Source organism: Syngnathus acus, chromosome 20 (assembly GCF_901709675.1).
Source record: "Syngnathus acus chromosome 20, fSynAcu1.2, whole genome shotgun sequence".
Lineage (NCBI taxonomy): Eukaryota > Metazoa > Chordata > Actinopteri > Syngnathiformes > Syngnathidae > Syngnathus > Syngnathus acus.
This window is the reverse complement of record NC_051104.1, coordinates 1,518,117-1,541,957: the sequence shown is the minus strand read 5'-3', so window position 1 is coordinate 1,541,957 and position 23,841 is coordinate 1,518,117. Positions and strand designations below refer to the sequence as shown.

The 23,841-nt window shown below is 45.7% G+C and overlaps 5 protein-coding genes across 10 annotated transcripts; 2 read left to right on the top strand and 3 right to left on the bottom strand.

The window, feature by feature from the left end:
• Nucleotides 1-1,703: 1,703 nt before the first annotated feature.
• LOC119139539 (somatomedin-B and thrombospondin type-1 domain-containing protein) lies at nt 1,704-4,408 on the bottom strand. The gene is made up of 5 exons (XM_037280347.1): nt 3,941-4,408; nt 3,052-3,246; nt 2,908-2,986; nt 2,627-2,803; nt 1,704-2,555 (listed from the first exon to the last, which is right to left on the bottom strand). Exons 1-5 carry the CDS (start codon nt 4,149-4,151, stop codon nt 2,438-2,440), a joined length of 780 nt encoding a protein of 259 aa, XP_037136242.1. The 5' UTR covers nt 4,152-4,408; the 3' UTR covers nt 1,704-2,437.
• Nucleotides 4,409-5,850: 1,442 nt separating this feature from the next.
• Nucleotides 5,851-8,701, bottom strand: LOC119139541 (GTPase IMAP family member 9-like). Of its 2 annotated transcripts, none has more exons than XM_037280349.1 (2): nt 8,518-8,701; nt 5,851-7,695 (listed from the first exon to the last, which is right to left on the bottom strand). In XM_037280349.1, exons 1-2 carry the CDS (start codon nt 8,546-8,548, stop codon nt 6,971-6,973), a joined length of 756 nt encoding a protein of 251 aa, XP_037136244.1. In that variant the 5' UTR covers nt 8,549-8,701; the 3' UTR covers nt 5,851-6,970. The 2 variants fall into 2 exon arrangements, with proteins under 2 accessions (XP_037136244.1, XP_037136245.1); XM_037280350.1 differs by having other exon boundaries at nt 5,851-7,694; nt 8,498-8,686.
• A 368-nt stretch (nt 8,702-9,069) lies between these two features.
• Nucleotides 9,070-13,664, top strand: acbd5a (acyl-CoA binding domain containing 5a). Of its 2 annotated transcripts, none has more exons than XM_037280296.1 (13): nt 9,070-9,241; nt 9,457-9,568; nt 9,759-9,879; nt 10,235-10,307; nt 10,375-10,492; nt 11,061-11,231; nt 11,287-11,418; nt 11,531-11,625; nt 11,704-11,890; nt 11,978-12,192; nt 12,304-12,363; nt 12,453-12,562; nt 12,670-13,664. In XM_037280296.1, the coding sequence occupies exons 2-13, from the start codon at nt 9,469-9,471 to the stop codon at nt 12,680-12,682; spliced, it is 1,395 nt and encodes a 464-aa protein (XP_037136191.1). In that variant the 5' UTR covers nt 9,070-9,241; nt 9,457-9,468; the 3' UTR covers nt 12,683-13,664. The 2 variants fall into 2 exon arrangements, with proteins under 2 accessions (XP_037136191.1, XP_037136190.1); XM_037280295.1 differs by having other exon boundaries at nt 9,071-9,241; nt 11,275-11,418.
• Nucleotides 13,665-13,693: 29 nt separating this feature from the next.
• Nucleotides 13,694-18,027, bottom strand: mastl (microtubule associated serine/threonine kinase-like). Of its 2 annotated transcripts, XM_037280229.1 has the most exons (14): nt 17,480-18,027; nt 17,263-17,400; nt 17,047-17,186; nt 16,877-16,965; nt 16,700-16,803; nt 16,470-16,617; nt 16,178-16,326; nt 15,701-16,107; nt 15,256-15,637; nt 15,029-15,170; nt 14,908-14,922; nt 14,416-14,529; nt 14,240-14,341; nt 13,694-14,158 (listed from the first exon to the last, which is right to left on the bottom strand). In XM_037280229.1, exons 1-14 carry the CDS (start codon nt 17,642-17,644, stop codon nt 13,998-14,000), a joined length of 2,256 nt encoding a protein of 751 aa, XP_037136124.1. In that variant the 5' UTR covers nt 17,645-18,027; the 3' UTR covers nt 13,694-13,997. The 2 variants fall into 2 exon arrangements, with proteins under 2 accessions (XP_037136124.1, XP_037136126.1); XM_037280231.1 differs by lacking the exon at nt 14,908-14,922.
• Nucleotides 18,028-18,143: 116 nt separating this feature from the next.
• On the top strand, nt 18,144-23,644 carry LOC119139489 (ATP-dependent zinc metalloprotease YME1L1-like). Of its 3 annotated transcripts, none has more exons than XM_037280236.1 (18): nt 18,144-18,336; nt 19,035-19,133; nt 19,235-19,403; nt 19,497-19,592; nt 19,680-19,789; nt 19,949-20,099; nt 20,173-20,280; nt 20,399-20,572; nt 20,641-20,793; nt 21,054-21,186; nt 21,321-21,383; nt 21,461-21,573; nt 21,826-21,981; nt 22,063-22,214; nt 22,466-22,592; nt 22,674-22,747; nt 22,830-22,916; nt 23,116-23,644. In XM_037280236.1, exons 1-18 carry the CDS (start codon nt 18,304-18,306, stop codon nt 23,254-23,256), a joined length of 2,139 nt encoding a protein of 712 aa, XP_037136131.1. In that variant the 5' UTR covers nt 18,144-18,303; the 3' UTR covers nt 23,257-23,644. The 3 variants fall into 3 exon arrangements, with proteins under 3 accessions (XP_037136131.1, XP_037136130.1, XP_037136132.1); XM_037280235.1 differs by having other exon boundaries at nt 18,145-18,336; nt 19,014-19,133; XM_037280237.1 differs by having other exon boundaries at nt 18,145-18,336; nt 19,014-19,133; nt 20,173-20,256; nt 23,116-23,256.
• Nucleotides 23,645-23,841: the final 197 nt, after the last annotated feature.

The following is a 23,841-nucleotide window of genomic DNA, read 5'->3' as shown; positions in this document are numbered from 1 at the left end:
TTAATATGAGGTAAAAAATAGCATTGCACAAACATGCAAAAAGAGAATTTCACAAGGATGCAATTGAAAATTTGGTGGTTATTTTATGTTTGCTTTTTAATACGATACTGTGTATGTACTGTCAGGCATCTAAACAATGTCAGACTTGAATCCAAAATGGGGGGGGGGGGGGGGGGAAATCATTTTAAAAATGGCCACACTCCATTTGCGTTCTTATTTAATTATTGATTTATTTTTGTGGCAAATTTCTCTATTTTTTCAACAACAACAAAAACATTGTCTCAAAATGGAGCACGACAGTTTAAGTGGTCTTGGAAAAAACAACTGTCGGTGGTGCGACTCATAGCTCACATAGCGAGGCACTGTATAGATAGTCTAATTTTATAGCAGAAATCAGGTCTTTATGTAATAGATACAATTAATGCGATTGAGTTCTCAGGTTTTCTATCACTCTTGATGTTTTTGTCTTTCTTTCTCCCTTCTATTAACCCGAAAGTAAGCCACATTGATGTCTAACCGAACATCGCCGAGCGCTTCCGAATTCGCAGCGCACCCCTTCGGGAGGTCCGATGGATGTGTAGAATTCCCTTCAAAAAAGTGGAGTAGCGTGGGGTGCGTTTTGTCCCGTTAGGGCCACCGTAATTTAATAATCCGGCATGGAACGTAGCAACCGCATCGCATTTGTTGATGGTGATGCGAATCACGCAAATTTTATGTGAACATTATCCGGAAAGGGGGGGGGAAAATCGGATATGGCTGCTGACAATTTATCCATCTCAGGGAGCAGTCATTTTGCCGCTCGCTGTGAACTGAAAACGACATCACAGTTTCTCAGGAGTGGACCCAGGTTACGACCAATCATGGCTCACCTGTTTTCTGAAGCTAAACCAAGGCCTGAGGGTGCTCGTCGCCCTTCCATCTGGCTCAAGAAACATCACAGGGTTTGCAAATGTAATACACAACATTTATTTTGGTCTTTTTTGTCCTTTTTGGGCAACTGTACCTCGGACTATAACAGCCCCACGCTACGCCACTGTATATTTAAATTAGACACGACTGTTTCTCCTCAGCATTCATGTTCCCTTGATGCACTGACTTTACCATTGATGATTATTATTGTACATAGCTTGTGTCTTTTATTTTCTCTGAGAGAATGGCTCCTGATCACAAACTCATACACACACATAAGAGTTTCTGTACAAAGCGACATCTTTGTATGCATGTTGTAGTCCATAGGATGATGTGGCCGCAGAACACTTTGTTGTCTTGTTTCCATGTTCGCCCACCAACACCAAGTCTATTAATATATGCAGAATAACAAATAAATGTACATATAACAACTTGTGTTTGGTGCGTTCTCCAATTTACTGTCTTTTCCCCAATACTTCAAGACTGACCCTCGAAAAATCGTAATTCATAAAGGCATGCGATTATTAAAGTGCGTCGTAGTATACAAAATAACAGCGAGCCAATGTGACTTGGTATTATGAAGTGCTGTGCCTCCATCTAGCGGTAGGAGTCGGAAGCACATGTGTATCATATATTTGTACGAGGCACATTTTTATTTGAAAATTAAATGTATTCGAACAATTGTAATTACTCAGCCTACACTGTAAATTCAAAATTGTAAATTCAAGCCAGCGACAACAACGATAAAACAATAAGAACGACGAAGACGACAAATAACATCAGAGGAGTCACGATACCTTCAATGAAGCCATTTGACTTTACTAATATTTTTGTATACGTGTTTTTATTATCATTGAATGACAAATTAAATCATTGTCTTCCTGTTTTACAGATGTCGACACTTTGTCAGTCGGGAGAGGAAATGATCGGGTGAGTTGGACTAACAGAATGAGCCTCAATTGGTGGTCCTCTTTTCTTATGTATTTATTTATGACGTCAGTAGACTGGTGCGGGTTAGGGTTATCGAAAAAGCAATTGGCAGGATTATGAGTTTGATGCTAAACGACCGCCGGAGGGTTTTGGAGATGACCCACAAAGTGGACTAACATGCACTAAGATTATGTGCCACTAGAGGGCAGAGTTAGAATACAGTATTTACTTTGTGTGCCGTTTCTTGTTCACATCAAAATTGTTTTTGCATTGTAAGTCATCAGCTTAGCTAACGTCATGTGGCAAATATATACATACAGAGCGCTTACATGTGAGATTTTTTTTTTAGTGCAAATCTTTCCTTTGTTGCCAGTTTAATGATCTAGAACAGTGAAAACGTGATTGGAATAAATAAATATAAAAAGGTCGAGAAGAAAAAAAAATACAATAAGTAGGTATAATCCCCCTCCCAAAAAAGTATATTATTTTACAGATTGTGCCTTTTGGCAGATATTTTCTGAAGTCCTTCGGGGAGGCCATTTATCGCCATGTTTTATATTCACTGAGTCTTTTTGAGGGACCTTTTATACAAGTTCGGTCAGATGAAGACAAAGCTGTGCTGCGGTGGACAAGTGCACTGCTGCGTTTTGCGGATTCTCCTCCACGTGCCGCTGCACCGAGCGTTGCCCACCGCCTGCCACTGCAGCACAGCATCCCTGCAGCCCAAACAAATGTGTCATATGATTTGCTGTGCGGTAGGTCAAACCATTATGACATGGACGCTAACCTGTCCATGTCCTGGCCGTCTCCTTGGCAACCTTGGCTGTGGTTGCGCATGGCGGGCGGCTGGCACGCCACACACACCGTGAAACCTTCGGTGATGTAGCGCATCCAACGTGTATGCGGACGGTTCTCTGATGTGCAGTGAGGGGAGCGTGACTCCAAAGAGAATTCCACGCAGAACCTGAGGGAAAGCGAGTTAGGGTCTGAGTAAAGATGACGTTTGTTTCCCGTGCTAAGTGCTCAGCAGCAGACTATAAATGATCTGGTGAGTATAAAGTCCCTCACCCTACTTCCAAAGGGCTCCCGTAGCTGCCCATCTTGGGCCTCGCCTTGCCGAACTCCAGGCTGGTGATAAATGCAGGCCCTGAAAACAAAGGTCTCAATCATTGGGACTGCATTCAAAGCCATTTCAACACAACTTGCGCTCACCTGTGTGCAGTCCACACGGGGTTCCCCGGCGGTCTCTGTAGTCCATGCAGCCGGCCCGCTCCTCCAAGGCCGGACAGGGCTCGCCACCGTTAGCGGGTCGCTCGGCTATGTGTCGCACCCGCACGCGCCAGGAGGGTCGGCATGGCTCGGCGCAGCCGCTCCAGAAGCTCCAAGCTTTCACTGAACACGCCTGAGCTGGAGTTGGGGACATTGGCGTAATCGGCTAAGCTCTCAGTAAACCAACAAGAGACGATTTGTTCCGACTGACATCGCTTATAGCGGGGGTGTCAAACTCATTGTTGTCGCAGGCCGCATTGTACTCATAGTTTCCCTCGCAGGGCCATTATGATTGTCAACGTCTTATAGGCTCATACAGTACAGGCTAAACTGATGAATAACTACTTTTGAAATCAGAGACGAGTAAAAACTGTTTAAATATTTTAAAAAGATGAATGCTAATAAAAATTTCTAGCAATTTTTCTATTTTTATAAAATGAAGACAATTTGTAATGTTAGTATTGACACATGAAGTCGATGCACAATTTGTCTTCGCAGGGCACCTAAAATGATTTGGCAGGCCGTATCTGGCCCCCGGGTCTTGAGTTTGACACCTATGGTTTATAGAGACATAAAAAAAGAAAGCAACAAAATAGTCCATTTAAAGTAGAAATGTAAAAACATGAAAGAGGAAAAAAAGCTTTCTTTCAACATACAGTGCAAGCCACGCTGTAATTTCTTAAACTGATCGACTTAGTCGCATTCTTCAAATACTTGTCGCTCGCCCCGGCTGGGCAAACAGTTCCACCTCTGTGAGATATTTCCACAGTAGATAAGCATGAGTGCATCTTATCATCTCGTTACTGTGCCAAAAGTACCTGTCAGCGCTCACCTGGGCAGTGGGCAAAGTAGTCCGAACAGCAGTCCCGTGTTGCGACGCAGCCGCGGTCGCAGTAGCAAGTCCCGTAGACGCGATCCATCCTCCAGTCCTTGGAGGTGCAGCTCTGGTCTCGGCCGCTGCAGCATTTACCCAAACAACCTCCGCAGACCAACTGGCGCTCTCCCATTAAGGCCAAAAGCAGCAAAAAGTAGGCAACGTCCATTTTGATGTCAATTGGGGACAACTTCCAATACTGGCAACCCCATGTGTCCCACGTGTCTGACGGTGCACCTCTCTCGAGTCTGAATGGACTCAGAGAGAGAGGTTTGGTTTTCTGCCACTACCCCCCCCCTCCCCTGCTTCCTTGCATCACGCCCCGGGCCACCCCAGAAGTCCCTGACAAGAAAGGGAGGAATGTGAGCACTTGGATGTTCTCCACGAGGACGACGGTGCCAAGCGTTTTCAAGTCCAACCCCTGAACTGTCCTTCTTGTTTGCCCCTCACACACAAATTAGATTCTTTTTTTTTTTTTGTCTGTGCTTCCCATTTGTTTTCTGTTTGGAAGAGGAAAAACCTTTCACGCCCTCCTGTGTTTATTTAAACACGTGTACGCCCAGACAGTGTGTCTCCCGCGATAGTTCCGGTCCATAAAGCAGGTGAGGTCGACGAACATTCATTTACTGCCCACGTGCTCAAATGTGGGTGGACGGACGTTCGTAATGACTTCTGCGTGATGCTCCCGGGAGGTCAAGCGACAATAATAACCTTCATCTCCACCACCATCATCATCACAGGGTGAGACGTCTGCATGACCTCACAAATAAGTGAGGTTATCTTTCATTCGGTCTTTCTTTCGTTGGGGTCGGCCATCGTCGTATGTAAACACGCAGTCAGTGTTGTCCGACACGCCTTTCTTAAACGTGCATGTACGTACCTGAGAGCGGTCCTCCATCACTGCCTATGGACAAATACCCTTCTGGGTTTCCTGTCACGGGTGTCAAGGTGACATCTATATGGGGAATGCAAACTGCGGTAGTCGCCGTGGTGACGCCCAGTTGCCATGACTTCCAGTCGTTTGTTTGACAAAACCATCCATCTCGCTGGAAATGCGCTCAAACTGGGTTTAGGATTGGTTTTCGGTTCTATGGAAAGTTGGGTTCTGGGTTTACGATTTGGTTTCACAAAGCGGGGCTTCAAATTGACTATATAAACAATTATCGATGTCGTTCATTCATCAAAAAAAAATATTTCATGACAATTTTTGGCACTTGGAATTAAGCTAACAGGTGACCTCATACGAAGCGTGCTAATTGCCGCGACTCGGGCAAAACTTCCCCAACCCGGCCCCTCCCCAGCATCATTGTTCCGCCTAATGAGCAACTCTGCAGCGGCGCGTTATGAATCGTGTCTTTTGTCCGCCATGTTGACCACGTCCCGAGATGTGTGACGCATGAGTCACTCTTGGTGGATGTTTGATTTGGCATCTGTCGCCACCACGCAATTAGCGGGCGGATGTGCCACCGAAATACACTAGTAGGACGTTGAGCGTGCACCAAAACGCCTCCGTCATGCGGCTGTTAAGTTACGCCATGAGGAATGTCACCTGATAAGAGCTGCTTAAAAAAAATGTCAGTAAACATTGTAATACGATAACGCAATGTGATATGACAGTGGTCACAGCTGTGTGGATGGGCCTTTATTTTTTAGTTTCTATTGTAGCGACCGGTTTCTGTTGACTCACGCTTTGGGCGGCTTTTGCTTTTGATGGATGACTTGCTTGACAACAGGTTGAACACAAAATGGTCGCCGGCCTCCGTAAAAGGAAGTATGCGGAAGGTTGGAGAGGAAAAAAAAACAAAAAACACTTTGCCATTCCGATATCCAACGTGCTGTACCGGATTAAATGAGAGAGCGAGACGTCATTCAGGGCTCAGAGTGCTTTTATAAGTGCAGAAAAATGACAATTTGGTCACTAAAATGGACATTCCTGCTCATTGAACACAACAAAACAGCAGAAGTACAGGAGCAGGGACAGCATTACACATCGATGATTTGATTGTCTAGTTTTCTGTCAAGGGAGTCAATACCTGAAAAATCACCAACCACAACCGTACGAAAATACTTAGAACATTTTAATTTAGTAATCCCACTGGCTAATCGTGTAACAGATTATTTTGACCTCAAATATTCTTACTATTTTGATTTTCCTTTTGTTTACAGTTGTGCAGTAAATATGGTGAATAAATCAATGACTATATCAATAAATAAAGTGACACCATACTTGAGGCTAGAGATGACCTCCAGCTGTCAGCCAGTGCAATCTCGAGTCAGTTCTTAAGAAAAACCAACAACAGTAGCAACACCTTCAGGGCAAACGTGAAGTCGTTCTGCACGATTTTCTTTTGTGCTACGCGTCTTTCGCAGTGGAGGCAAAAGCCTCAAAGGCGCTCACTGACCATTTAGGACACTTCATAAGGTACACTTGCACAATCTCACACGTCCCTGTGACATGAGTTGTTGCGCCACCTGCTGGGGGATGTCGGTCACATCACTCCTTTGAAAGTTTTGACCCCGGAAAAAGTTAAAATTATTTTTGGTCCATTTTTGCCTCATATTATTAGTTAGAATGTTTAAACTTTATTTACAATGGAAAACGTGTCAAATGATGACAATTGCATGTTTTTGAGGACCACGTTGTTTGTTGAAACTGACTAGATTTATTTCATCAAGTATTGTTTTTTTTGTTCCAGAAAAAAAGATTTCAGGAATAAAGTTGTAGTGTTAAAAGAATGTTGAGACTTTCCACTTGTACTATCAGGAGTCGCTACAGCAAGTCAGTTTTTTTTTGTATTCCAATATGTTTTCAAGAGAAAATTAATCATATTGCAGCAATAAATCTTTTTTTTTTTTTTTTTTTTAAAAGTTATCTTTTTGTAAAAGCTGTTTTAGCACGACAATTCTCCAATTTTATAATCTTATCCGGTTCACTGGCAGCTGGGGCGTCGGCGATGGTGCAGGCATACCTAAAGCGAGGCGGGGGCATCACTCGGTGGAAAGCGCGGCGGCCTTTTCAGCTAAAGTCCCTATGTCGTCCGCTTTGGGCTGCAGCACGGCGTCCCCGGTCGGGTTCCGGTTCTCATCTATCGCCTGGGAGTCCTCCTCGAGCTGGAAGTGGCCCCCTTCCTCAGCCACCATCCGGTCCACGCACTCCATCAAGTGAGCCACTTGCTTCCGCTCCTGGAAAACGCAGTTGTTGACCAGTACGTAGCGCCGCCGGCACTTCTCCAGCACGCGTTGCAGCTCGGCGCCCTCGCGGCGGATGTAACGCTCAAGCGAAATGTTCCGCAGCATGTCTGCCCAGGTGAACACCACCAGGACATGCCGCCACACCCGCTCCCCGAACAGACCAACGTGCTCCTCGATGCGGGCGCGGTCCACCTCTGTGAACATGCCCACGGGGATGACCAGCAGGAAGGCATGCGGGCCCGGTGGGCACAAGGTGGCGCCGTGGGTAATCTCCTTCTTGTAGGAGAGCGGTGTGTCCTGTGAAGAGTACCAGCCAGGTGTGTCCACCACAGTCACTGGGCGCCCCGCCACTTCCGTGTGCCGCGTTACGCTAAACTCAGCGGCGCGCTCCAACCGGAACTCCTCGCGGCCCAGGATGGTGTTGGCCGTCAAGCTCTTGCCGGGCCAGCGCCAGCCGAGGACTACCAGGCGCATCGGGGACAGTGTCTGCTCGGGGCCGTTACTTTCGCCAGACGCCGTCACTGAAACATGGTAGAACGGACTCATTTTATTTACACAACATTCAGAATCAAGCTTGAATTGGGGGGGAAAAAGACTGTCACAATAAAAGTGAAATCATCCCATCAGATAAACAAAAACAATTATTTTACTGACAATCTGAAAATTGGACACTTGGTCTGCACCTATCAAATGTTTTTTAATAAATTATTCAACCAATTATCAGGGGAAAGTGGATTTTGCATTTTAAACTATCCCTAGCTACATTCTATAACCTATTATCATAATATGACTAATTTATGATAACATTTATGACTTTTCTAGAAGTTTAGGTGTATGTAAACGTATAATCATATCAACATAACCACGATTGTCATGACATCCAATTTCAATTCGAAATTAGGGCTGTCGACTGGAATTCGAACTATTTAATACGACAAATGACTTCAATGACGTAAAAGTGAGCATTTCCTGCCACCACTCACTATGCTTTAAAATATTATGATATATATAAATCAAGAAGACATAAAATGAAACGAACGCATGACTTTTGACCTGTGCGTGGGGGGAGCCCGAAACATGATCTGTTCGAGCTGCCTTTGTTGTGTTTTTGGCGGTCAGGGAATGACACACGGAAATGACAGCAACTATCCCTGCTGGGGTAAAAATAACCAAATTAATAATAGTAATAACTGTAAAAGAAGCCAAGACGAGGTAATTTAAGATGTGTCAACGAAGCTTCGATACCCGCGGCGTTTAGTCGGAGGGCTAATAATGTTCGCCTTATTAGTTGGAACTTTTTAAACCGGCGAGGGTGTCAAAATGGAGATATGTCGCCAACTTACCCGAAGATGGTTCGTGAAATTTTCCTGCCATAATGTTTCAAATTAAGTCTTGCTAACTTTTGTTGAAGTTGGCGCTTGTAGTTTCGGTAGCGTCGGCGAAAGTACGGAAGCGGTTTTTCTTCTTCCTGCTTGGTGACCTCACTGTCAGAAACGCTCACTTCCCAGGGACTATAACGGGGGGCTGGGGTGGTTGGTGGGGGGGACTATTAAAATAATTATTCAATTAAATTGACTTTAGAATGATCAATAATCACTAGTCGAACGATTTAGACACACAGGAGAATTTGTTCACACTTCAGTTATGAAATGACCCACTTTTCCACCAGGCGAGATTCCTCTCGCGAGATATTTGTCTATCGCGACGGTTCGGTCGCACACACTGTCCGCGGCGGGCCCACAGGAGCAGCCTGGGAATTGTAGTCTTTACCGTAGAATGGTCGCTCAGCCCGCTCAAACGTTTGCCTTTGCGAGCAGTTACCTATATAATAGTTTTTTTTTTTTTTCCGTCATCATATTTTTTTCTGGCGACATTTCCTGAATTGAACACGAGAGTTCCCGACAACGTTTCTCATCTGACGAGATTGCTTTTCGTAAGCAAACTGGAACAACTACATTTCCCAGTGTGCACCTGTACCTGTTATACACTGTCTTCTTCATGGCGTCTGGTCGAAGTCTTCGGGCTGCTCCCCTTCTGACGTACAGATAATCTGTCACAGTTTTAACGGTAAACGACATTAGTTCCTCGAATCTTCTAATGTTCTGGAATATGTGCATTATATTCAAGAGCGGTGTTTCTAACGGTTTGTCCAAGGAGGTTCGTCGTGCGTTGTTTCCTCACTGCAACAACGCAATCTTTGCCTTAGTGTTGAGTGGGGCTTTGATTGTTTAGAGCAAAACATGACGACCTAAAGCCAACATTGTATGTCTTTGGATTACAAGGCGCTTGTCACTATGGAAGTGGCCCAGTCGCCCGTTACGGACGAGCAGAGGCATTTGACCCAGCTGAGGTTCGACGCCGCTGTCAAAGTCATCAAGAGTTTGCCTCCGGATGGTGAGCCAAACAACAACTGAACTAGAGGAGGTCGTTCGGGCCAGTCTAACCAGTCGACTGTTTGATCACGTCGTTGACGCCATAGCTTTGCATTGCACTGGATTTAAAAAGGCCTAATCCACTTTGCAAAGCAGACTTTGTCAACAACGCCGTTGCGAAACACATTGACAGTCTACAACATTTTTTTCAGGTTCTTTTCAGCCGTCCAATGACATGATGCTCAAGTTCTACAGTTACTACAAGCAAGCCACCGTGGGCAAGTGCAACATCGCCCGGCCTGGATTCTGGGATGCCATCGGCAAAGCTAAATGGTAGGACAACAACAATCAGTGTACACATTGTGCAGCACGTTGCTCTCTGCCCTCAGACGACATGCGTTGTTCATTCACTGGATTTGCCGACCTGTGGACTTGAAACCTCGCTGGCCACAGGCCACACAGAGCTTCAAAATGAGTTGAAAATGCCACTCGAGCTCTTACTTGCACGTTCCCTTGCCATTCCATGACATTTTGGAGGAAGTTGCATGAGACCGTTGGGAAATTCTAAGAATTATTTTGGGAGTGCTGGTGGCCATGGCTGACCTAAAATGAAAAATAAACAAAGGCACTCCATGTGAACGCTTCCGCAAAAATGATGAAATTAATGCTTTCATTGTGACTAATCAAGGAATGCGTGGAACTCTCTGGGTGAAATGACCAAAGAGGAAGCGATGGCAGCCTACGTTGACGAAATGAAGCTGGTACGTTCTCTTCCCCAAGGTGTCATTTTCTGACGAGTTGAACTCAACTATGGATTTTTGCGTGTAGATTTTGGAGGGCATGCCCGTGACAGGCGAGGTCGAGGAACTCCTGCAGACCTTGGCACCTTTCTACGAAGTGGTAGACGAGAAGAAAAAGATCACAGAAATATCAGACCTCAGCACAGGTTGTGCATAACTGACACACCCAACACATGCTAGAGGCGAGGCGTGCTTGCTTCAAGCATTTTATTGCTTAATGCCAACATGAATGATGTCATGGGAGTTCACTGAATTGCAATCTTTCAACGTAATTGTTTTTATTTTGCAATCTGTCTCCTGTCGCATGCACTCTCAGCCCGTTTGACACAGTTTGCTAGGCAGCTGGAAGGCAAGTACATGTGACTGTGTTTTGAATCGAATAGCGCCAGTTAGCCACCAGTGCTAAGTAGCAGCGAAGACTTCCTAGCTTGGGTTCTTTTTGTGCTCATGTTGCTTGACGCACACAGAGGAACCTCTGAGATCAGTTCCCACCCCCTATTTTCCAAGGCAAAGAAAAAGCATTTTTGAGAGCAATGTCATGGGCTGAATAGCGCTATTACGTTTTCTGGGAACTTCAGAGGTTCCACTGTCGAATTCTTATAAAGCCCGTAATCTTGGGAAATAATGGCCAACAGGAAAAGTGTCGTGGCGTCATTGGGGGCCAGAAAATGTTCCGCCGGCATTTAAGGTGACGGCACGTTGTGCGGCCGGCAGGTTTCGGCTCGACTCTGAGCACCGTGTCGTCAAAGAGCATGGCCAAGAGCATCGTCAGGACCATGGAATTGAACGGAACACTGGAGATTCGGCCCGCCAAGCCCACGCCTGAGAAAAATAAAGAAACATCCGACGACGACTCTCAGGAAGACGACGACGAGGTCAAAAAAGGTAATCCGATTGAGGCTACCTGAGAAATTGTTTCGCTGACCAGGTTCGTTCGCAGGCTCGCCGAGAGCGCACAAAGTAGAAACTGGCAAGATGGCCAACGGCATGATGCATCTGACAAACGGCGACCGCATGCTCGCGCCTCCGGATGTACCAGACGCTCAACCTCTGCTCAACGGCCACCGTGCCGGTGCGTTTTTCTGTGTGGCATATCACACCAGCCCAGACCCTCCACGACAGCCTTTTAATGAAACGATGGCAGACTGTGACCTTTCTGTGTTGACCTTTCCCACCCCTCCCAGACGCCATCAAAGATGTGACGGGCCCCGCTCAGCTCGCCAGTGACTCGGACAGTGAAGTCTATTGTGACTCGGTGGACCAGTTTGGACAGGATGAGGCAAGAACTCATTGCGGAAATGTTACATGTACAACTATGACATGACAAAGCACATATTATTCTTGCTTATTCATAAAGAGCACTGAGCAGAATTGCTCTCTGAAAGACCTGGAGGAGGAGGAGGAGACTGTGGACAGCAACGACCCACAGGGGGCGCCGCAGGGCATCAGGTGCGGCGGCGAGGACGGAGAGGCCGGCGGGAGCATGACGCAGAGGTCCAGACTCAACGTGGAAATGGCAAACTCTGTCATCGGAGGCGGCAGAGGTAAAAGATATTATGAGATGCTGTTGGTAAGTTCCTGAACAGGAATTATTAGCTTAGAAAAAAGTCATTTTGATTTTGGGTTTTTAGGGTCCAGGTCTCAAAGCCACGGGCTCAGGGCGCTGAAGCCCACCCACGAAAGCGGCGGGGACGACAACGGCGGCGGTGGCGGCAGCGAGCGTCGTGGCCACACCACTGTGGCCAGCCTCAATGAGCAGATCGTGGCGGCGCTGGCCCAATTGCAGGAGGATATGCGAAGCGTCCTGGAGAGGCTCCACACGCTGGAGGCCCTCAGCGCCACGCAGGTCCCGAATTGTTTTTTTTCCATTTATCCAAAATAATACAATAGAAAAGCACGTCACAGCAAGATTTAATGGCCGCCAGTGAATGGTTAACATTTGTCCTTTTCTTTGCAGGCCCGGTCAGCAGTCCTGTCTCCTTGTCACCCATCCACAACAGTCAATAAGAACAGCCGGGTACTTTTATTTTTTATTTGATTTTATTATTATTTATTTTTTTGCTAGCACTGACTATTTTTTCCCCCCCTATTTGTCGGATGTTGTAGAGACCAGCGTGGTGGCCTCTTGACATTTCTCCCAGCAGTCTGGCCTTTGCCGTCGCGTGGCCCTTCGTGGTGCACTGGCTCATCGGCCTCTACGTGCAGAGGAGGAGAAGGTACTTTGCTCCTTCATCATCATCATCATCGGGTTGGACTAAACCTGCTGCTTCACTCAAAACTCCCAGCCATATTTATTTTCTTTTTGTCTTTTTTCCCCTTGAAGACGACTGAACTGAAAGAAATGAGGAAACGGCCACCAAGAAAAATCCTCGCCGGTTAGCAGGTTGGCTAAAGCGCTTTCTACGTTTGCTTTTGCACTAAAGAAGGAGAAAAGAGTCTTGTGAGTAAACGTGCATACTAAAGAATGTGATGATGATGTTGTTAAGGCGGTTTCCATAGCAACTAGGGCTTACTTTGCACAAAGCGGGCCAGATTCTGTTATGAGCTTGATGTGATTTTTAATCTTTCACTTTAGTCGCCCGGAGCAATGCTGCTAAAACAAAAGATGTAACCATTTGGTAGTTTAGAAGAAAGATTGAGAATTACTGTACTGTGTGACATTCTTTGTAATTCTGCGTTGATAGGTTTGCAAAAAAAAACATTTTTGGTAAATTCCCATGGTAATTTAAGATGGAGAATTTGGGAAATATTCCAAATAGGAAACATTTATCAAATGAATGAAATCAAATAAATTTGACTCATAAATCACTCAAAACCTCCCTTTCTGAAAATACCACAAAGGTCCCTTTTGAAGTGTCCCTAAAAATTCCCATAGGAAGTTTCCAACTTTGAAAATGTTGCAACCTTACGTGTTAAGTTGATATTTATTGCGTTTAGCAGCTAAACAACCGTGCGGCATTTCGGTTCATCCTGGTGGTCTCCACGTAGAAAGTGCCTCTACATTTTTAGGTGCACACCTTGTAGCAAATGGACCAAATGAATATACGAATAACATGAACTCAACCCAGTAAAATCTAATTTGCTTGTACTCTGAACACAAACTGACTTTTTGTGACAGCCATTCAATTTACCCGTTCAAATATAATATTTTGTGTGTTATGTATTAAGGAGTATATTAGCCGGATTTGCAGAAGCGCTAATCCTTTAAAGAGCCATTTATGTTTTAATAACAGAATAAATCAAGTGATAGTTTCTACTGGAATGTGTATGCATGTCATAATCCAAGCCTCAAATAAAAGTTTCATAATGCAAAAGTGACGTGACTTGTTTGAAAAAGGCTGCAGAAGGGATGTTACAAACAGTTTTATTTGCCTTTCTCTTTCTGACATAAAAGCAGCAGCTTTGTGTTTGGAAGCAGCGTTTCAAATTACAATAACAAGACAAAAATATAGAAGTGTTGTATATATTATTAGCATTCTCCAGCAAGTGCTACCTTTACTTTAAACTTCAAACAAATGCCACAGAAAAACTAAACCGACACCCGTATGGGAAACTGATAAATTTAAGAACTTCATGAGATAAAAATCATATAAAGTAGTGATTGCACATACGTTTTTTTTGTCTTAACTGCAGTTAAAATGACGATGGCGACTAACAGGAACTGAAGGTGGCCATGTCGATGTGCTGCGCGTTGTTCCTGGCCTCAAAGTAGGACGTGTCCGTCTCGTCGTCAGGCTGCGGGATAAACGGCATGGGTTGCTTGTGAAGGTTCTCCCAATCGGAGCCCTCGAACAGTGGGTGGAGCTTCAGTTCTGTTGGGGGGTGGGGTTCAAATAAAATCTGAGCGTGGGAAAAATCTGGATGAGGTGTGAGCAACCAATGTTGTTTTAAACCTTTGAGTCCCGCCCGCTTGGTCTTATCCATGGTTAAGAGGATTTCAATGGTGTCGCTGGCATCGTCCGACAGCGCTTCGTCTCCCTCGGGCCAGGGGATGTCTGAAAAAAAGTTTTTAAAAAAAATTACATTTTGATTTGAACAAGTGGCTTAAAAAAACAAACATTGCAGCCACCTCTGTTGAGAATATTCTTGAAGACCAGTTGCGGCGTCTCATCATTGAAGGGCGGCACGCCGGTGAGGAACTCGAACAGACACACACCTAGCGCCCACCAGTCCACCATGCAATCTGAAAAGTCGTCTCAGATAAGTCATCCTAAAATTTCACCCGGCTGACTCGTCATATATCAAAAATAACACCAAAGAAAAGGCAGCTGACAGTCACCATAGTCAAACTAAATTGCTGTCCATTTCCACTTTAGACGGTGTTTTCCGTCAGTGGCTAAAAGTTCTGCTTTGAACAACAACGCAGCCCCAGGTGAGCAGAAATTGCGTCAACTTGCATCTTAGCCATTAGCGTGAGCTCCATGTTAATAGATCCAAACGGCCCCGGTCATTTGCAACCTGCTGAAGCCGAGCCAAAAATCAAAGGGCGGAATTAGACAAAGTGTGTTAGCGGCGGGCCATGCGAGCGAGCACGCTTGTGCGCAAACGTGATTTTCCTTACCGCATCCACGCCTCCCTGGAACTCACAAAGAAGTGCTGTGAGATCAGTGAAAGCTAAAGGTACGTACAGTGGTCACCCACTGTGCCGCTGCCATTTCAAAGAAAACTGCATCCGCTCTTACCGTGAGGTGTTTGCAAAAGCAGCTCCGGAGCCAAATAGTCGGGGGTCCCTAAAATGTGTGCCCCCTCCATGGGCTGAGCCCCCCGTCGCACGCTCTTGGGAGTCCGTAAGGGGGTTTGCGAGGTGGACATGGTCCGAGGAGTCTACAAGGAGGAGATGCGCAATCACGTAAAATAACTACATTTTAGTAAGAAAGAAAGGTAAGAAAATATTTATGTACAAGCCCACCAGATAAAGCGAACTTCCAGAGCTGATCTTCCTCTGAACCGGTGTGGTGAGGCAGATATCGGGTGAGGACGCGTCCAAAGTGGAGCCCACGCTGAGTCGCGACACGTTGGAGCGGTTGATGGAGCTGCAGTAGCTCCGGAACGCCACCACCGGCCGCAGGAAGGAGCACTCTGGTCGGTCGAGGGACGCCGGCGTACCCGCGGTGCGGGGTGACGACAAGGAGCGAGTCTGTCGAAGGGACAACTCGCCGCCTTTTTCAGGGGAATGTAAGGCACTGCTTTGGGCGGGTCCGACGGGTTCCGGTGGGGCATGACTGTCAATGGGCAGTGACGTCTCCAGCACCGAGACGTCGAAATCCAGAGTCAAACTCCGGCAAAGCCCGCTGCCAGGGAGAGATGGATAATGGCTAAGTGTGTTTAAAACTTTTGTTAACATGCACAATTACCTGCTTTGCGGCGACGCGAAGCTGCTTTCTAACGACTTCACGTTCTCAAAGTTGTCCTCGAGAGCCGATTCTTTCGTTTCGCAAAAAAGGCTCTTGGCCACGGTGACCGGATTGGAGGGCTTAGGGACGACGGCGCTGTTCTGGCCGGTGATTGCAATCCCCACGCCGGAGAAGGCTCCGGTCAGGCCAGTGTGAGCGGCGGAGGTCTCGCAAGGGACGTGGTAGCATCGTTTGTCGCTCTTCTTGGCGAGGGGCTCCACAGCTTCCGGGCTTACTTGCACCTCGGAAAATGGACGCTTGGCAGACGGCGCGGAATGAGAGCCGGTTTCTGGCTTGCCGCTCGCCTCCCGCTTCTCGGGGGACTCTAAATGTCCTCTTGCCTTCGGTTGGTTTGGCTCATTTTCCTTCTAGAGAGCACAGAAAAGAAATATTTATGATCTCATCACATTTTCAGGATTATTATCACATTTATCTGACCTCCTCGAACTCCCACAGTGGGCTGATGCCTCCCTCTGTGTCGGTGGTGCTGCCCGCGCTCATGGTCTCCAAGCGCTTCCTGGTTTTCATCAGCATGGGCGTCAGATTGACGGCCAAGCTGTGCGGACTAAACATGAAGCTGTGCGGCCCTGTGAAGAATATCTTTTATAGACAAGGTACTACATTCTAATTTTGTTTAAATCATCAGGTGATTTTTTTTTCCCCGTCTAGCTATCAAGTGGGATGGTCTCCCTTATGGATCAGGACCAAACAGATACGGTGGGAACAGCACCTTTCCTCCAGGCAGTGCACGCCGGTGAGCTCATGGTCTCCTTTGCCGTATCAGAGGGGGAGCCAAGGGAGTTATTCTTCCGCATCATTTTGCCACAGGACAGGGCCGACGTGCTGCTGTGGCGTTTATTTTTGTCTGCCGGGGTATTCTGCGCTTGAAGGAATCATAAGTCAACAACAAACGAGACCATCGTGGAAAAAAAAAAAAAAAAGGCTGGAATTCACACTCACAAAACCAAGTGAGGTGATCAAAGACATGACTTGACCCGGCGTGCGAGAGTAATTTGTGGGTTTGGACACGGATGGTGTGTTTAGGATATCTGTGAGTTGCAGTTCTGAAAAAAAAAAAAAATCAATGATAAAGCGGTCAACATTCCATATGCACCCTGTAAATCTGTTTGGACCTACCTCTACCAAGCTTCACTTTGGAAAGCCCAAAATCAGTTAACTTGATGTGACCCTCGTTGGAAATGAGCATGTTGTCTGGCTTTAGGTCCCTAAAAAGGCAAAAAGTGACACTGCATTTGCACCCATGCCGCCTAGAACTCCATACATACGTCATCCCAACCGGTTTGTACCTGTGGATGATGCCATGGCGGTGGAGGTAGTCCAAAGCAAGGGCAACCTCAGAGATGTACTTAACCGCCATGTCCTGGTCGAAATATCCACAGACGTTGAGGAGAGACTTTACATCTCCTCCAATGAGGTACTCCATCACCTTCAATGGCAAAAGAGTCAATTTGACATCACAGAAAAATTTCGGTGATTGTGATCTTGCAAGATTGGTGAGTTACCAAGTAGATTTTGGTGGCTGTCTGGAGAGAATAAAACAGGTGAACCACGAAGGGACTTTTGCTCAAAGCCAGTGCGTTTCTTTCCGCCTTCATTTGGCCCGTCATGTTTTTATCCACCATGTCCGCTTTATTCATGGCCTACAAGCGGTTGATTGCAACTTTGTAAATCAATCGTAAATACAGTAGATACGATACAGTAAAGCAAATATCAACTCACCTTAATGGCATATAACTGGGAATTGCATTTCTTCCGTGCAAGATAAACTTTGCCAAAAGCACCGCGGCTGATTGGTTTCAAACTGACGAAATCTTCGATCTTTGATAGCGTGATCAACCCAACTCTAGAATTGGGAGTAGATTTGTGCTTTTCCTCCGTGTCCATCGTGTTAGTGTTTTTTCTCCCTCTCTCTAAAAGCCACCAACTAGCCTAAAATAAACATTCGCATGTTGGACAAGAGTTGCTGTTTGTTTTGAAATTTGAATTCAGCACCCTTCACCCTGGGTCCTCTGACCTCTATTGAGGTAGGCAAGCAGATGCCTGTTCATAATTATACAGGAATTATTGTGTTTTCGAATACCGCCGGTGTCAGTGCCATATGTGATCGGGCTGGCATAACGAACATTTGCATAGTAATAAAAAGAAGAAAAAAAAGGTTGTAACTGGCAACGCAAGATGTTTACCCTCTGGTGGCCTCCGCGCCTGCTGATAATGTCACGTTTTAATTACTTATTTCTGTAAAATAATGATTTGCCTATGTGTTTGTCACCCCAGGCTGTTGTATTTATAAAAATCTAATTAAGACTAGGGATAAAAATTGTCATATGTTTTTCTCGCTCAGCATTCGAGTGACGTCATTTTGTAGTATTTTTCATCAGCATTGGATGTCAAGAGGAGTTGTCTGTCGGCGTTGTTAGCAAACCAGCCGAAAGTCGTTGTGTTAGAAGAAAAACACCGACTTGGGACTACATGTTCCTTTAAAAGCACACGGAGGGCTTCTCCTCGTACATTTACGTTCCACTTTTGTGTTTTATTCAGCCAAAATGTTTTCCCTGTCGTCGTTTCAGCCACAGCAGGTAAGCGAGGTGCTGTTTTTTTGTTGTTGTTGCCCTAGCTAGTTAGCTCATATCGAGCAACATTCCTCTTATGTAATATCATTTTGGTCGCCTGGTGAAGTATTTTCTGGTTTATTAACTGTACCGTGATGTGTACTTGTCAAGGCTGTTCTTCCTGCCTCTTTTATCGCAAATATTTGGCTAATATTAGCATAAACGCGTGTGATCGTTTCACCGTCGGACCATGCTTACGTCACAAATTCAGTAATCAAGCGTAATTTTTGCACCTGTCAAATTAAGAGAAAGGGGAAATAAATGGTGAACCTTAATGTAAAGTAAAATAACGGTCGCCAATTTAAGATTACACAACTGCCATTCGTGGACGAGGAGTTACGTGGAAACGGTTATGTAAATACATACACACATGACAAAAGTACTTCTGCTCTGTACCAATGGTACTATTAACTACGTATATTAAAACAAGTACCAAAGGAAGTGCTGATTCGATTTCTGTGCTTGAGCAAAGTTTTTTTTCTTTTGTAACTATATACTTAAATTTGTACTTTGGAATAAACTGTGTTAAAATAACAGGTGCCCACTTGAAGGTGAAGTCACATTGAAGAATTCTCTTCGTGACATAATGTAGTTCCATATATAATTGACAGTGGTATGTGTCGTGTCACCCACCCCTCCATTAGATGATTGTGCCTCTCAACCAGCTCATTGGCGCCCTCCACTCACTGAAGAACACTGCCACGGCATCAGTGCAGACCCTGCACAAAGACTTCAGCCCAGAACACACTGCACATGCAAAAGAGGTGAGTTTACGATTTTGAATGTGCCTTGGTGACTGTAAAGTGATCATGATGTTTGCTTCATAAGGATACATGTTTTATTATTTTTCTTCCCACTCTTGTAGCCCAACGCAAGTCTTCGAGATCTGGGTATGTCAGACATTCGAGGCAGTCACCTGGACAAGCTACTGGACAGGCTACTGCCCACACTGGGCTCGGAGGAGCCGCCTGCCGTCCCCTCGGTATGGAGGACGAGTCACGTTTCGGCGCACAGCTTCTTTCACAACAAGCACGGTTAGTTGCTCAGTGCTGATGAAGTAAGCCTCTCTGTCCACATTTTAAAAAGAAAAATACAGTTTATGATGAAAATGTTTTGGTTTGTCATAGGGTTTGCACACAGAAGATTTTTTGGCTCGCCAGTATTCCACAGGCAAAATCACAGACCTCTACGAGACGTTTGCACTGAGCTTCAGTTTTTACCCTGTTAGTAACACCTCGCCATTAGTGTATTACAGACCCACAGATTTTTTTTAAAGCCATTTGTTGTGCTTTGTTTGGGGCTATGTTCAGTGTGGATCCAGAGTCGAGATTTCAAGACTCTCAGACCAAAGAGCAGAAAGACGGCGTCCGGTGACGATGTTCCGACTGAGTCCGATCCTTATACACCGGCTTTCATTAAGGTCGGGAGCCCACCTCACTCCTCACATTTGATACATTACGTGTGGTGTGACGCCTTGCTTGGGTTCTTTCAAAAAGGACTTTTTGATCTCCTTGAAGCACACCAACTGAAAAGGCAAGTCCAAAATCTCATGAGTAATATCTCCTTTGTTTCCTTATAGGGGTTTCTGACGAGGGAAAAGGGTACAGAGGCTCATTCGTTGGACCAACTGACAAAAAGCAGGAACCTTCCACAGAACCAAGAAGAGACCTTCAAGTTGGGCTTCTCTGAGGGCTTCATGCGATCGCAGGCCTACACACAGAAGACGCAAGGCAGGATGCTGATTCCCTTTTCCCAGCAAATCTCTTTTCTGATATTTTTGTTTCAACTTTGCTCCGTTTGCAGATTCATTGAGGAGAACCAGATTTGTGCTGTTGGTGCTTCTTCTACTCGGCATTTATGGTCTGTCCAGATCCCCCTTTCTCTCGGGTAAAGGCTCCTTTTCTGATGCTGGTTTGTCCCTTTTCCTCCTCTTAAATGATCTGACAGCCACATGCACGCATACCCTAACCCTCGTAGTTACATTCTATATAAATTCTACAAAACACTGAGTAGGTTTGTGTTCTCATAGTGAGGTTCCGCACCACATCGGGCCTGGACTCGGCCATCGACCCTATCCAAATGAAGAATGTGACATTCGAGCACGTTAAGGGAGTGGAAGAGGCAAAGAATGAGCTGCAGGATGTTGTGGAATTCCTCCGGAACCCGGACAAGTTCACAGTTTTGGGTGGGAAGCTGCCCAAAGGTATTCCAGGTTTCCCATCCGGTTCTGCCCGATCTCTTCGTTTTTTTTTTAATCCAATCTTCATGCAGGAATCCTCCTGGTCGGGCCACCAGGCACCGGGAAGACACTGCTAGCCCGGGCGGTCGCCGGCGAGGCGGACGTGCCTTTCTACTATGCCTCTGGTTCTGAGTTTGATGAGATGTTTGTGGGAGTGGGTGCCAGCCGCATCAGGAACCTATTCAGTAAGGTTCAGGGAAAGCAATTGATTGATGTGAATGCAGCCCAGCATGGCCAAATCTCAAAGCGATAGCTGATGGTACTACTAGTAAATTCCACCCCCTCTTTCATTTAACTAAGCAGAGCCATGAAAAATGGCTTGAATGATGATTGTAATGATTGCCCTCAAAGGGCCAGACAGTATAAATTAAGTAAATGTTAACCAAGTGTAATCTAATCCCAAACACAAGTTTTTCTTGGTCACATTCTCTGTTTGTATCGACAGAGGAAGCCAAAGCCAATGCGCCTTGCGTCATTTTCATCGACGAGCTGGACAGCGTCGGAGGGAAGAGGATCGAGTCTCCCATGCATCCGTACTCCAGACAAACCATCAACCAGCTGTTGGCCGAAATGGACGGGTCAGTCAGTCCTTCTGTGGTCATCACCCCGAGGATCTTTTATTTGGAAGAAGATATTTGATCATATTTGGACATAGGGTTGTCAAAAGTTTCCAATGAAGTTCAGTGTATCATGTTGGGTTGTTTTTTGACAGGTTTAAACCAAATGAGGGCGTCATCGTCATCGGTGCTACCAACTTTGCAGAAGCCCTGGATAAGTACGTTTGCAGTTTTAGAACTTTCATTTCCAAATGTCATTCCTCTGCTTGATCAATAATCATCTCCTCGCCATCAGCGCTCTGGTGCGACCGGGCAGGTTCGACATGCACGTGACGGTCCCTCGACCCGACGTCAAGGGACGGACTGAGATCCTCAACTGGTACCTGAACAAGATCAAAGTGGACTCAGGTAGTCTGTCACTAGCACAGTTATGACAATTAACTCAAACTAACAAAATAACTAAAAGTAAAGTTGAAGAAATGAATCATGAAATAAAACAAAAAGGTGAGTACTTTAAAAAAAGAAGAAAAAGAAAACTAACTCGGCTACAATTTACATTTATAGCATTTACTGTATATAACACTTATAGTCACTTTAAAAAAATACACATAATGAGTAGCTGTTGTCCTCTTAGTAACAGTGCTCTTTGTTATGTTACAGAGGTGGAGCCTGAAATTATCGCCAGAGGCACGGTGGGCTTCACGGGAGCCGAGCTGGAAAACCTGGTCAACCAGGCAGCCTTGAAGGCGGCGATGGATGGGAAAGAGATGGTCGGCATGAAGGACCTGGAATTCGCCAAGGACAAGATTCTCATGGGTGAGCGAGTGAGGAAGTGAAGCGCAAGGTAGGGAGGAAATGGGTGGGTGTCTTAACAATGGACCCAATTGTTCATTGTAGGCCCTGAGAGGAGGAGCGTGGTGATTGACAAGAAGAACAAGACCATCACGGCCTATCACGAGTCGGGCCACGCCATCGTGGCATACTACACCAAGGACGCCATGCCCATCAATAAGGCCACCATCATGCCACGCGGACCCACGCTCGGACACGTCAGTCAAAAAAAAATAGATACAGGGGAACCTCTGTTTTTGTTCTGCCCAACTTTTCATATGATTCCATTTGCAATGAGTTTTAAATTTGAAATCAGACCTTCAAAATAAAAGCATGCAATACAAGAACATTTTCAACACAAACAAGCACAAAATATTTTGACTGCTGAACAAGCCACTCCCAGGCCAAAGAAAGTGCTACTATAGTTGCACCGGTTTGGTTTTATTTTTATTTTGTGGTTGTCCTCTAGGTGTCGCTGCTCCCAGAAAACGACCGCTGGAGCGAGACCAGGGCGCAGTTGCTAGCCCAGATGGACGTCAGCATGGGTGGGCGAGTGGCAGAGGAGCTCATCTTCGGCGATGACTTCATCACCACAGGTGAGGGATACCTGTGCACTTGCTTTGTGCGCCCTCCTGCCGTCCACTCAATTCGCACCTCATTGGAATCCTCCATTTTAGGTGCATCCAGCGACTTTGACGGGGCAACCAAAATTGCTAATTTGATGGTGACCAGGTTCGGCATGAGTGACAAGGTCAATTCGTCAGTGTGCATTTTCTTAAGGAGGCTATTCAGTGGATGACGATGTCACACGCCTGCTCATTTGTTTCCTATAGCTCGGAGTCATGACCTACGGCGACGTGTCCAAACAAAGTCCTGAGACGCAAGCCGCCATCGAACAGGAAGTCAGGATACTCTTGAAGGTCTGTTTCGCTCCCGATTTTTGATTAAAGCGGTGGAAATTTCACACAAGTAGCTCACTGAATAGTACACGGTGTTTCCAAAATTTTGACACTTAACGTGCAGGAAAATAACAGCTTGTTCTTTGAGGAAAAACTTGTCTTTCTTTTATTCATTTCTCTCATGTTTGTCTGAACCGCCTTAAAACAATTGCATTTGCAGGACTCGTACGAGCGGGCCAAGATCCTCCTGAAGAAATACAAAAATGAGCACGAGAAGCTCGCCGACGCCCTCCTCAGGTACGAGACTTTGGACGCCAAAGAGATCCAACTGGTTCTGGAGGGAAAACCGCTGGACCACTAAGATATCCCCCACTTCCCTGTACTGTGCAGTCCTCATGTCTTTTTGTCCTGCACAGTACAGCGAGGCCGCAACGTACATACTGTGTCAACCCAGAACGCTGAGTTATTTAAAACTCTCAACTGCTTTTTCTAGTCATTTTTAGATTTAATTTTATCGGTCGGATTGGATGACAAAGTAACCTCATTTCATGGACAAGACACACGAGCACCAGTGCTTCTATTTATTCAACAAGGAAGCTCTGGATACCTAGAAGGTACCATTTTGTATAGCCGGGTGCAGTACTTTTTCAGCATCATACCTCCTGAAAAGAGCTACTTTTATTTATTGAAGTGCCCTCCATTTCCTCCCGGATTCTTGCTCAAATAAAGGTCATTCTTTCTCCACCTGACAATGGTCGTTCATTTTGAACCGAAGGTATCATCCGCAACAGGTAATTTACTGTCATGATCGAACCTGCAATTAGTTCCACAGTCAGACATAGGGACATTGTTGAGTTCTCTTTGGTTGCCCCTCCTCTCAAGTGTTTATAAGTGGAAAAAGAGAAGTTCTACTCACTTGAAGACTGAAACTTCACATGGAAAAAAG